The 14,155-nt window shown below is 44.3% G+C and overlaps 1 protein-coding gene across 3 annotated transcripts; it reads right to left on the bottom strand.

The window, feature by feature from the left end:
* Positions 1-439: 439 nt before the first annotated feature.
* Positions 440-13,878, bottom strand: LOC144577062 (uncharacterized). Of its 3 annotated transcripts, XM_078332612.1 has the most exons (5): positions 12,532-13,878; positions 11,591-11,791; positions 11,110-11,297; positions 8,969-9,077; positions 440-4,130 (listed from the first exon to the last, which is right to left on the bottom strand). In XM_078332612.1, the coding sequence occupies exons 1-2, from the start codon at positions 12,960-12,962 to the stop codon at positions 11,737-11,739; spliced, it is 486 nt and encodes a 161-aa protein (XP_078188738.1). In that variant the 5' UTR covers positions 12,963-13,878; the 3' UTR covers positions 440-4,130; positions 8,969-9,077; positions 11,110-11,297; positions 11,591-11,736. The 3 variants fall into 3 exon arrangements, with proteins under 3 accessions (XP_078188738.1, XP_078188737.1, XP_078188736.1); XM_078332611.1 differs by having other exon boundaries at positions 440-9,077; XM_078332610.1 differs by lacking the exon at positions 11,591-11,791.
* Between the last annotated feature and the right edge of the window lie 277 nt (positions 13,879-14,155).

Raw genomic sequence — 14,155 nt, 5'->3', positions numbered from 1 at the left:
GTGCAGGAGTGTAAAAACTTTTAAAACAGTATTAAGACCAATTCTCCATAAGAAATTATACAGAGAGCTCCTAGATACACATCCCATGTATACTGTAGTTGAAAATCACAAGATTATTGACAGTAATAAGATCCACAGATCTTATTCACATTTTCCCAGTTTACCTTACTCATAGTATGTGTCTGTACATTGTATGTGTCTGTTCTGAAGAACAGACTAGATATCCTTCTCTGGGTAAAGGTAAATCTTTTTCAGAACATGTAAGAAAAGGAACACTTCCCAATTTATTTTAGGAGATAAGTATTGTCATGATTCCAAAACCACAGAGAATACCATGAAAATAAAATTTTAAAAAACTGAAGGACAACATATTTCATAAACATAGAAGAAAATATCCTCAAAAGTAATAGAAAACCAAATCAAGCAATGTAAAAAGGAATAATAAAGCATGAACAAGTCTAGTTTATTGCACGAATGACAGGTTAATTCAAAATTCAAAAATCAGTCAGTATAATTGACCATACCAATTGTTTAGAAAAGAAAGGTTGTATGAAAATGTCAATTGATATATGAAAGGCATTTTTAAAAATTCAACATCCATTTTGAACAAACATTCTCTAAGTTAGAATTAGTAGGGAATCATTTCAATTTGATAAGTAACATCTAGAAAATCTATGGCTATTAACATACTTAATGGTAAAAGATTGAGTGTTTCTCCCCAAATCAAGAACAGTGCAAGAATTTTTGCTCTCACCACTATTATTCAAAATAGTGCTTGTACAATATAAAGTGATTACAGTCACGACAATAAGGTAAGAAAAATAATTAGAAACATGTAAAGATTGGAAACAGATAAATAATGCTATAGTTACCATGGTTCCTATATGGAAAATCTGAAGGAATCTACAAAAACCTGATAGAACCAGTGAGTGGGCTCATCAGAGCTGCAGATGGCAAAAGCTGCCAACATTAATTGTATTTTATATAAATGATTATATGAAAACAATTTTTTTTAAATGCCATTCATATTTGAAAAGAAACAAAATATCTCAAGTATATATATATTTTAAAATGAGTACAAGTTCTATATGCTGAATGTTAACAAATAAAGATGAAATAAGTGAGATTTAAATGAAGAGACACTCTGTTCATACATTGGAAGACTCAACAAAGTAAAGATGTCAATTTTTCTCAAAGTGATCTGTAAGCTTAATATTATTTATATCAAAATATCATTTGGTTTATTTTATAAATAGAGAAGCTTATCATAGCCTCTAGCATAGCTGAAACAATCTTGACAAAGAAAAGTAAAGTATATGACACGATTCAATATTAAGTCTTACTACACAGTGACGGTAGCTAAGCCTGGTGATAAATGCATAGAAAGATATGCAGATCAACAGAACAGAGCAGAGTACCTAAGAATAGAACTACATAAATAAGCTCCTCTGATTTTTTACAAATATTCAAAGGAAATTCAATTCATTAAAGGAAGAAAAGTCTTTTCAACTCCAACTAGAGCTGGAGTAATAAGACATCCATAAAAAAAAAAAAACAAGAAAGAAATAGAAAAGAACATCAATCTAAACCTTATTTATATATTATGCAAAAAATAAGTTAATTAAAAGTTGATAATGGACAGTTTCTTAATAAACAAGAAACTTCTATTATTCTCTTTGGCATTTTTCAAAAGAAAATTATGCTTAAAATTTTGTAAATAAATGTTCATACTAGATTAATTTGTTGTGTTCTCACAAATTAATCTAGTATTCTCTCAGTTGTGAGAACAACTGAGAGCAGACCAATACCCTTCATTGAGTAAATGGTTAAACAAACTTTGGTACATACATACCATGAAATATCACTCAGTAATAAAAAAGAAATATATGACTGATATGTGCAACACTTGGATGAAACTGCAGAAAATTATGCTGAGTGATTTTTTTAAAATCCCAATAGTATGTATACTCTATGATTCCATTTATATGGCATTTTGAAATGACATTATTTTTAAAATAGAGAGCACCAGAGTGGTTCTCGGGATGAGGAACAGAGATGGGAGCACCAAAGAGGATGTAGTTATAAAAGAGTCACACAAGAGATCCTTGTAATGTTGCAACTTTTCAGAGTCTTCATAAAAATTGTGGTTGTACAAACATACACAAGTGATCAACTACAAACACATGCAAATAAATAAATAGTAATAAAACTGAGATGGTGTGAATAAGAAGTATGGATTTTATTACTCTTAATATTCTGGTTGTGACTTTGTACTATAGTTTTACAAAGTATTGCCACTGGGGAAAAATGTATATGGGAGCACTTTGTGTTACTTCTTACTACTGCCTGTGAATTTCTACTTATCTCAATAAAAATCCATATTCAGTTAGTTGTGACACTGTATATGTTAGAAAATAATAATAAAAAAGTCCTGATGAGTTAAATCATGAAATAGAAGAAGAGCTAGATACATGAAGAGGTAGTCTACATTTTTAGAGTGTCAATCAATATTAAAATGTCAGTTCTCCACAATTTAATCTAAATAAATCAGTCAAAATCCCAGAAGGGTTTCTTTCAGATATCCACAAATTAATTTTAAACATATATGGAGATCAAAAATTATCTAGAAGAGCAAAAATAATTTTTGAGAAAGTTACAGTTGTCAACACAGTGTGTCCACATAAATACAGTAAATGACTTTTAACAAATACACAAAGGCAGTTCAATAGAGAGTGAAGAGTTTTCAAGAAATGGTAGTGAAATAAAGGATGTCCATATGTAAAACCACATGAACCTTGACACATACCTCACTGCCTAAAGAAAGTAAAAAGTAAAACTCAAAGTGGGTCATAGACTCCAATAGAAAGTATAAAAATATATATTTATAATAGAAATTATAGGAGAAACCCTGTGTGAACTTGAGTTTTTTTTTTAAGTATAACACCAGGAGCACAAATCTGAAAAAAAAAATATTGATATATTCAACTATAGCAAAGTCAAAAATTGTGCTCAGCCAAAGACACTCAATAGAATGAAAAGGCAAGTCACAAACTGTAATATATATATTTCAAAACTACAGCTTTCTGGGATTTATACCAGGAAAATAGAGACTTTTGAAACTCATAAGAAAAAATACTGGCAGAACACTCAAATAGACACTTCATTAAAGATAACATACAGGGCTCAGGTGCTAAGATGGCTGAGAGGAGGCAACACTGGAACAAAGCTCCCAGCGAATGAGACACAGAGGGCTAGAGGACTTTATGATTGCAAAAGAGGTTCTGGGTTCATTTTGGTGGGACTGGTAGGACTCTGAAAATAGCCCTTTCTCTCTGGCTGCCCTTATGATTTTTTTCCTTCATTTCTGCCCTGGTGAATCTGACGATTATGTGCCTTGGGGTGGCTCTTCTTCAGGAATATCTTTGTGGTATTATCTTTATTTCCTGGATTTGAATGTTGGCCTGCCTTGTTAGGTTGGGGAAGTTCTCTTGGATAATATCCTGAAGAATATTTTCCAACTTGGATTCATTCTCCCCATAACATTTAGGCATGCCGATCAAGTGTAGATTATATCTTTTCACATAATCCCGTAGTTCTTGGAAGGTTTGTTCATTTCTTTTCACTCTTTTTTCGCTAATCTTGCCTTCTCATTTTACTTCATTGATTTGATCTTCAGTCTCTGATATCCTTTCTTCTGCTTGACCAATTCAGCTGCTGAAATTTGTGTATGCCTCTTGAAGTTCTCGTGCTGTGTTTTTCAGCTCCATGAAGTCATTTATGTTCTTCTCTAAGATGGTTATTCTAGTTAACATCTTGTCTAAACTTTTTTCAAGGTTCTTAGTTTCTTTGCATTGGTTTAGAAGAGGGTCTTTTAACTCAGAGAAGTTTGTTATTACCCACCTTCTGAAGCCCGCTTCTATCAATTTGTCAAACTCACTTTCTGTCTTGTTTTGTTCCCCTGATGGTGAGGAGTTGCAGTCCCTGGGAGGGGAAGAAGTGTTCTGGTCTTTGATGGTTTCATATTTTTGCACTGGTTTCTTCCCATCTTTGTGGATTTATCTCTCTTTGATCTTTGAAGTTGGCAATTTTGGGAGGAATCTCTGAGTGGACATCCTCTCTTGTGGTTGGAGCTGATAAAGGAAAGATCACCACCGATTCCTCGGAAATACAAACTACCATCAGAGATTACTACAAACAGCTCTATGCACATAAACTTAGTAAATCTGGAAGAAATGGATAAATTTCTGGACAGTTGCACACTCCCAAGACTAAGCCAGGAAGAAGTTGAAACCCTGAATAGACCAATAACAAGGTCTGAAGTTGAGGCAGCAATTAATAGCATACCAATCAACATAAGTCCAGGTCCAGATGGGTTCACCACCAAATTCTACCAGATGTACAAGGAGTTGTACCATTCTGGTTGAAACTATTCCAAACAATACAAAAAGTGGGAATTCTCCCTAACTCATTTTATGAGACCAACATCATCCTAATACGAAAACCTGGCAGAGACACAACTAAACAAAAAAAATTCAGGCCAATATCCATGATGAACATTGATGCAAAAATCTTCAATAAAATCCTGGCAAACTGATCTAACAGCACATCAAAAAGCTTATCCACAACAATCAAATAGGTTTCATCCCAGGGATGCAAGGCTGGTTCATCATACACAAATCTATAAATGTAATCCACCATATAAACATAACCAAAGACAAAAACCACATGATTATCTCATGAGATGCAGAGAATGCCTTCAACAAAATTCAACAGCCCTTTATGCTAAAAACTCTCAATAAACTAGGTATCGAAGGAACACATCTCAAAATAAACAAACCCACAGCCAATATCATATTGAAAAGGCAAAAACTAGAAGCATTCCCTTCAAAAACTGGCACTAGACAAGGATGCCCTCTCACACCACTCCTATTCAATATAGTATTGGTAGTTCTAGCCAGAGCAATTAGGCAAGAAAAAGAAATAAAGAACATTGAATTAGGAAAAGAAGAAGTCAAATTGTCCCTATGTGCAGATGACATGTTTGTATATTTAGAGGACCCCATCATCTCAGCCCAAAACCTCCTTAAGCTGTAAACAACTTCGGCAAAGTCTCAGAATACAAAATCAATGTGCAGAACTCATAAGCATTCCTATACACCAACAACAGACAACAGAGAGCCAAATCATGAGCGAACTCCCATTTACAATTGCTACAAAGAGAATAAAATACCTAGGAATACAACTAACAAAGAATGTAAAAGATCCTTTCAAGGAGAACTACAGACCACTGCTCAAGGAAATAAGAGAGGACACAAACAAATGGAAAAACATACCATGCTCATGGTTAGGAAGAATCAATATTGTGAAAATGGCCATACTGACCAAAGTAATTTATCAATTCAATGCTATCCCCATCAAGCTACCATTGATCTTCTTCACAGAACTGGAAAAATCCACTTTGAACTTCATATGGAACCAAAAGAGAGCCTGCCTAGCCAAGACAATCCTAAGCAAAAGAACAAAGCTGGAGGCATCATGCTACCTGACTTCAAACTATACTACAAGGCTACAGCAATCAAAACAGCATGATACTGGTACCAAAACAGAGATATAGACCAAGGGAACAGAACAGATGCCTTGGAAACAAAGCCACACATCTATCTTTGACAAACCTGACAAAAACAAGCAATGGGAAAAGGATTCCCTGTTTAATAAATGGTGCTGGGAAAACTGGCTAGCCATATGCAGAAAGCTGAAACTGGACCCCTTACTTACACCTTATACAAAAATTAACTACAGATGGATTAAAGACTTAAACATAAGACCTAACACCATAAAAACCCTAGAAGAAAACCTAGGCAACACCATCCAGGACATAGGCACAGGCAAGGACTTCATGACTAAAATACCAAAAGCATTGGCAAAAAAAAAGCTGACCTGTAATCCCAGCACTTTGGGAGGCCAAGGCGGGTGGATCACAAGGTCAAGAGATCAAGACCATCCTGGTCAACATGGTGAAACCCCGTCTCTACTAAAAATACAAAAAATTAGCTGGGCACAGTGGCGCGTGCCTGTAATCCCAGCTACTCAGGAGGCTGAGGCAGGAGAATTGCCTGAACCCAGGAGGCAGAGGTTGCGGTGAGCCGAGATCACGCCATTGCACTTCAGCCTGGGTAACAAGAGCGAAACTCCATCTCAAAAAAAAAAGCTGAAATAGAAAATTGGGATCTCATTAAACTTAAGAGTTTCTGCATAGCAAAAGAAACAATCATTAGAGTGAACTGGCAACCAACAGAATGGGAAAAAATTTTTTGCAATCTACCCTTCTGACAAAGGGCTAATATTCAGAATCTACAAAGAACTAAAGCAGCTTTACAAGAAAAAAGCAAACCCATTCAAAAGTGGGAAAAGGATATGAACAGACACTTTTCAAAAGAAGACATTAATGTGGCCAATAAACACGAAAAAATGCTCATCATCTTTGGTCATTAGAGAAATGCAAATCAAAACCACATTGAGATACCATCTCATGCCAGTTAGAATGGTGATCATTAAAAAATCTGGAGATGACAGATGCTGGAGATGACGTGGAGAAAAAGGAGCACTTTTGCACTGTTGGTGGGAGTGTAAATTCGTTCACCCATTGTGGAAGACAGTGTGGCAATTCCTCAAGGATGTAGAAATAGAATTTCTATGGTATATACCCAAAGGATTAGAAATTGTTCTATTATAAAGACACATGTACATGTATGTTGATTGCAGTGCTGTTTACCATAGCAAAGACCTGTAACCAACCCAAATGTCTATCAATGATAGATTGGACAAAGAAAATGTGGCATATATACATTATGGAATACTATACAGCCGTAAAAATTGATGAGTTAATGTCCTTTGTAGAGACATGGGCGAATCTGGAAACCATCATTCTCAGCAAACTGACACAAAAACAGAAAAATGTCGCATGCTTTCATTCGTAGGCAGGTGATGAACAAAGAGAACACTTGGGCACAGGGAAGAGAACAACACTCACTGAGCCAGGTGGGGGGTGGAGGGGAGAGGAGGTACTATGGCGGTGGGGTGTGGGGAGGATGGGAAGGGATAACACCTGGAGAAATGCCTGATATAGGCAACTGGGGGAGGGGGAGATGGAAACAGCAAACCACCACGGCATGTATGTACCTATGCAACAATCCTGCAGGATGTAGGATGTGCACATATACCCCAGAGCCCAAAGTACAATAAAAAAAAAAAAAAGATAACATACAGAAGATAAGTAATGTAGAACAAGTAGTTCAACACCATTATTCATTGGAGTCATTAAATAAAATCTCAAGAAATTTCTGAATCATTTATTATCTCATCCTGTGTCTCTCCTCTTTCTTTCCTCCCACCTTTCTGTTTTTTTTCTTTTTTAATATTATGAAGAAGCATGAATTATACTTTTAGGCAAATAGTAGTTACAAATCATTAACCAAAAGCAATAAGCACAGGGTTCCTTGCTTGGCAGATTGTTTTTATAACATTTTTTGGTGACTATTTATTCAGGAAGCTGTATGAGAAAACATTGAATTCACATAAACTGGTTCACTTTTTGTTGTGCGTTAGCTTGAAAAACTCACTGATATTGAGAAAATAATAACAAACAAATTATAATTTGCTATAAATTTCTATCAGTAATATTATGAGGATATTTGTGTCATATAAGGCAAAGTGTGAAAATAGTATATATATAGCAAATAGGACCAAATAGAATAGCAAAAAGATTTACTGTGTATATTAAAGTACATATTATATAAATAATGCTTAATTATTATGTACATATATAAATGTATGCCTATATGGAAATAGGAAAATATATCTTTATAAATATGTAGGTGTATATACACACATTTACATAGTTTTGCTATATTAATTGCCTTTAAAATTAATAATTTTTTATACTTTATAATTCCTGTTACTGAATTCCTTGACTATTCAAAACAAATGTATATATGTATAATATATTCAAAAATAATCAAATGCATATTTTGTTTTATGTACTTTTAAACTGCAAAAGATTTTTCACCTTTGTTATATTCTTCTTACATTAACTTCATTTCTTTTTTCACTATCTATTATTTGCAATGTCATACACTGACAATATTTCACACGTGATTTATTTTAGGTGGTTTTGCTATCCAAAATAATTTTAAGTCTTTAATTTTTATTGAGAATAATCTGATATCTGAAGTAAAATGACCTTCCCTGATTCCTCCAGCTCACTGCATCCTACAAACAATATGATCAGTTCTGTTGTGTGATATACCAGCTCATCAATCTTAAGAAAGTATGAGTTATGATGAACTCAGAGTTCTTTAAGTCAAAATATGTAATTATTTTTATATACCAGATAAAACATAAACTAAGGGGTAGAAGAGGAGCTTCACTAGAGACCCTACTCTGCATATATGCTGATTCCACCATCTAAATACTTTTATCTCTTCCCTTAGTTCTTCCTACTCTCTCTCACTTGACACTCAGTGTTGATTTTCAAACACTGATCTTAATAATTCCTTCACTATTAGCCATTTGCTTTCAAATAATGGTGTTCAACTGTGGGAAAGTTAAAAAAATGTGTTTATGATGGTTAATTTTAGGTGTCAACCTGGCTGGATTAAGAAATATCTAGATTATTAGCAAAGCATTATTTTGGTGGGGTGTGTCTGTGAGGGTGTCTCCAGAAGATATTTTGAGTAAGTATGAGTGGATTAAGTAGGGACCATCTGCCCTCAACGTGAGTGGGTAACATTCAATGGCTGGAGAGCCAGAAAGAGCAAAAACAGAGGAAAGGTGAACTGCGTTCTCTCTGTCTTCTGGATGGGCCAGTGCCCCACGGTGATGATCCAGGGCTGGGCTGCCCGGTTGGGAGAAGGGCTCAGAGTGACGGGGAGCCAGCCAGGGAACTAGCGGGGACATCCTCCCAGGTTACCTGGAGGTCGCCCTCCAGCCAGGGAAACTGCCTCTGTACCAGGTGGCATCATAATGGAGAAAGTAATACCTCGGTGGAGAAGATGATGTGGGCAGGACCCAGATTCCACCTGCGGGAGGGAAAGGGCAGGGGTTAGGGCCAGGGCTCCACTGCATCTCCCATCCTTAAGGGCAGAGGGCCAGTCCCCCGGCACCCCCACATTACCTGTACCACAGGCCCTCATTATCCCCCGTCCCCCCGCATGCTGAAGCGAGCCTTGTAGTTAGAGAAGTTGCTAGAATAAAGGAAGTACAAGGGATGGAGGTGAGGGACTGAATTTCATAGCCCTGCTCCTATACCCCACCCTGCCACTGTCAGGCCCTGAGTCTGGCTTCCAGCCCACCCCCACGTCCTCTTGCTACCACAATTGAGATGTTGCAGCATGAGAGACTCAGGGGAGACACTAAGAACAGGACCATTTTTATTGATCCAGCCCTCATCTACTGCCATGGCCCTCGGTCCTCACTAGCGTTCTTCATGATTCCCAGGGCATGTCATGTACAGCAGGCTGGCAGCCACTGGTTCAATGAGCCGCATGAACCTATCCCTGACACGGGCGTTGTCCTGATCCATGTTGTAGGCAAAGGCTCCTGGGGGAGGTGGTGGAAGGATTATGAGGACCCAGACCGGTCTCTGCTTTCATTGGAATTGAAAGAGCCAGGTATGGTGGCTCATGCCTGTTAATCCCAGCACCTTGGAAGGCCGAGACAGGAGTATCACTTGATCCCAAGAATTCGACTCCCAGCCTCCCAAAGGGATTATAGGTGTGAGCCACTGTGCCTGGCCAAGATGTATTGTTTTGTTTTCTTAGACGGAGTCTCCCTCCGCCACCCAGGCTGGAGTGCAGTGGTGTCATCTTGGCTCACTGCAACCTCCAGGGTTCAAGGGATTCTCCTGCCTCAGCTTGCCAAGTAGCTGGGATTATGGACACCGCCTGGCTAATTTTTGTATTTTTAGCCAGGCTGGTCTCAAACTTCTGACCTCAAGTGATCCACCCACCTCGGCCTCCCAAAGTGCTGGAATTACAGGCATGAGCCACCACACCCGACCCAAGATGAGTATTACTATTGTTCCTATTTCAGATGGGGAAAGAGGCCCCAGGTCACACAGCTGGCTAGTGAAGATTCAGAAATGAAAACCTAGGGAACCTGATTCCAGAGTCTGCACTTTGAAGCATACAATCTCCATTACCCATCTTATTCCCTTCCCCCTCTTAAATAAGAACAGCAGCAATAATAACAACCAGCACCCTGCCAGGAAACAGGAACTCATGTGGTCATCACAACGTCCTTTGAACATGGAACCAGCTTTCTGTCTAATCAAAATACATGGGGAAAACCCTGCTCCTGGCAAGAGCGCCAGAGCCGAGATTTTTTTTTTTTTTTGAGACGGAGTTTCGCTCTTGTTACCCAGGCTGGAGTGCAATGGCGCGATCTCGGCTCACTGCAACTTCCGCGTCCTGGGTTCAGGCACTTCTCCTGCCTCAGCCTCCTGAGTAGCTGGGATTACAGGCAGACACCACCATGCCCAGCTAATTTTTTGTATTTTTAATAGAGACGGGCTTTCACCATGTTGACCAGGATGGTCTCGATCTCTTGACCTCGTGATCCACCCGCCTCGGCCTCCCAAAGTGCTGGGATTACAGGCTTGAGCCACCGCGCCCAGCCCCAGAGCCGAGATTTTAACCTGGGCAGCCTGGTTGACCACAGACACCGTCTCCGCGGCCAGTCCCATCCCCTGTTCCTTCAGAGACGCACTGGCCCCAGCCCTGTCCCCTCCATGTTCCTGACTCCACCCCTAATCCAGGCTCCCCTCACCATCCCTCTACGCACCTCCCACCAATCATCCACTATCCTTCCACGCACCCCCCACAAACCCTCCACACGCCCCCCACCATCCCTCTGTGCACCCCCATCAACCCTCCACACACCCCCCACCCTCCCTCCACTCACCCCCTACCAACTCTACACATGACCCCCACCATCCCTCTGTGCACTCCGATCAACCCACCCACACACCCCCCACCTTCCCTCTACTCACCCCCCACCTACCCTCCACGCAGCCCGCACCCTCCCTCTGCAGGCACCTGCGGATGTGGTTACCTCACCCACGTGGAGAACAGTGCTGTATATGCCCTGCTGGGTGTCCCTGTGCAGTCACGGGAAGGCCTTCGGGTTGTCAGCCCCCAGATCCCCAAACACAGCCAGACGGGGGCTCCAGTGGGCCCCATCCTTGAGGGCCCTGAAGTGGAACTGATGGCTTCAGCTCTGGGCATTGCCACAGCAATAAACTGAAGGGAGAGGAAGAGGTTGCAGTCAGTTGGGGCCCCCTAGGACCCTCCCTCCAACCCCCATCCTTCCTCGAGTGGTGGAGGGGAGGAGATGGGGGAACTAATGGGGGCTGGCCCATGCCCCTTCGGTCTGCCTTCCTGGCACCTTCCATTTTCCTCCTGGGATCTCATGCAATGGGCTTGCACATAGGCAGAGCAGTTACCAGCCCAGCCTGAGCCCCCACCCAGTGGTAGCTTCTAGTTTATATCCCACTCCTTTTCCCATCAACAGCTCAGCCTGGGGTCCCTCTCACCATATTGAACCCCCGGCAGCAACTTGCGCAGGGTGACTTGGTGTATGTAGAGTTTTTTCCAGAGAATACCCCCGTCCACAAAGGGGATGCAGGTGCCCTGGGTGCAGAGGGGTAGGGGCCCTGACGGCTGCAACCCGAATTGCATTTCAGAGCAGGTTGGGCCCCATGTGGTCCAGGTGACAGTCATGGAGACTGGCTAATCTGGAGAGAAAGGGACAGAGGGTGGGGGGAGTGAGGCCTGGGGAGGGTGGGAGGGACTTGCAGAAAAAGTGAGGGATGTTGACAGTAACTGCTGTTGAACAGTCAGTAGTCAAGGACACAGGTTCTGGAACTGCCCAAGTTTAATCCCAGCTCTGCCTTTTCTTTTTCCTTCCCTTTCCCTTTCCTTTCCTTCCTTTTCTTTTTTTGAGAGGGAGGGACTGCGGAGGATGTAGGAGGGGCGGCGGCCGCGGAGGCTGCGGCGGGCAGCGACTAGGTTGTAGGAGGGGCGGCGGCGATGGCGAACAGGATGTAGGAGGGGCGGCGGTGGCTGCGGCGGCGGTCTCAAGGATATAGGAGGGGCCGCGGCGGCGAGGATGTAGGAGGGGAGGGTGGCAGGACAGCTAACCACAACTCGGCCAGCTCTAGCCACCTCAAAAAGCAGCAGGGACAAGAACCGCAGCAGGAGCCAGAGACCTCTTGGGTCACGGTGGGGGTGCATAGTGTCACTGGAGTGGGCGAGGAAGGCCACAAGGAAGATCTGGGAGGAAGTCCCCCAGGCATGTTCTGGTGGGGTACGGAAGGGTCACTGCTCGGCGAGGACGTGTAGCTCAGCCCATGGCGGGTCCGGGAGCTCGGTTTCGGCCTCCCCCAGCCTCCCACGGGGGCGCCTCACCGGCCGGCATGTCACTGCCGCCGGCACCGTCGCCTCCCGGGGACTTGATGGGTCCTGCTCCGCTCACCCGCGCAGCCGCCTCAACCGCTGAGCCCGCCGGAGCCCACCGACCATGGCCGCAGCCTCCACGTCCGCACGTCTGGCGTGAGAGTTGCGCGGAGCCGGATGCACAGCGATGCGAGCGGAGGGAGCGGCGTGGGGGCAGCGAGCACGGCGCGCGCACCTGTCGACGCCTTCAGAGCCGCTGGGCGAGGATGTAGGAGGGGACGCGGAGGCGGCGAGGATGTAGGAGGGGACGCGGCGGCGGCGAGGATGTAGGAGGGGCGGAGGCAGGACAGCTAAACACTGCTCCTCCAGCTCTGGCCACCTGAAAAAGCTGCAGGGACAAGGATGGCAGCAGGAGCCAGAGGCCTCTCCGGTCACGGTGGGGGTGCATAGTGTCACTGGAGTGGGCGAGGAAGGCCACAAGGAAGATCTGGGAGGAAGTCCCCCGGGCATGTTCTGGTGGGGTACGGAAGGGTCACTGCTCGGCGAGGACCTGTCAGCCCAGGGCGGGTCTGGGAGCTCCGTTGTGGCCTCCCCCCGCGGCGCCTCACGGGCCGGCCTGTCACTACGGTCGCCTTAAGCAGGCGCCCGCTCCCGGCACCGTCGCCTCCCAGGGACTTGTGGGGCCCGGCTCTGCTCATCAGCGCCGCCGCCTCAACCGCTGAGCCCGCCGCAGCCCACCGACCACCGCCGCAGCCTCCAGGTCCGCAGGTCAGGCGTGGAGCGTTGCAGGGAGCCGGAGGCGCAGCGATGCAAGCGGAGGGAGCGGCGTGGGGGCAGCGAGAACCCCGCACCCGCCCGTCGCCGCAGCCGGAGCCTCGGGGCTAGGATGTAGGAGGGGCGGCGACAAGACAGCTAACCACGGCTTGGCCAGCTCTGGCCACCTCAAACAGCAACATGGACAAGGAGTGCAGCAGGAGCCAGAGGCCTCTCGGGTCACGGTGGGTGTGCATACTGTCACTGGAGTGGGCGAGGAAGGCCACAAGGAAGATCTGGGAGGAAGTTCCCCAGGCATGTTCTGGTGGGGTACGGAAGGGCCACTGTTTAGCGAGGACGTGTCTCAGCCCATGGCGGGTTTGGGAGCTCCATTGGGGCCTCCCCGGGCAGCGCCACGCAGGCCGGCCTGTCACTGCACCCGCCTTACGCAGGGGCCCGCGCCTGCACCGTCGCCTCCCGGGGACTTGCGGGGCCCGGCTCCGCTCACCCCCGCCGCCGCCTCAAACGCTGAGCCCGCCGAAGCCCACCGACCACGGCCGCAGCCTCCAGGTCCGTAGGCCTGGCGTGGAGCGTTGCGGGGAACCGGAGGCGCCGCGATGCAAGCAGAGGGAGCTTCGTGGGGGCTGCGAGTACCGCGCGCGCGCGCGCGCGCCTATCATCCCCGCCGGAGCTTCGGGCGGCGGAGGTATAGGAGGGGCGGCGGAGGCCGAGGAGAGTGAGGGAGGGGCGGCGGCGGCAGCCGCTCACCTTAGCGCTGTACGACCTCAGCCCGGGCGTGCACGGCCGCTGCTGCTGCATTTTTTTTTGTTTTGTTTTAACCAACATGTTTATTAGAAAAGTAAAAAATATTGCATAGGTCTTAATACTTGAACCTCAAGTGTAAGTCTCATCTTCATGTAAACAGTTCTAGATGAAAGACCCAGATGGCA

This window comes from Callithrix jacchus, chromosome 7 (assembly GCF_049354715.1).
Source record: "Callithrix jacchus isolate 240 chromosome 7, calJac240_pri, whole genome shotgun sequence".
NCBI classification, from domain to species: domain Eukaryota; kingdom Metazoa; phylum Chordata; class Mammalia; order Primates; family Cebidae; genus Callithrix; species Callithrix jacchus.
Note: the sequence above shows the minus strand (reverse complement) of the source record. Positions and strands in the feature narration are given on the sequence as shown.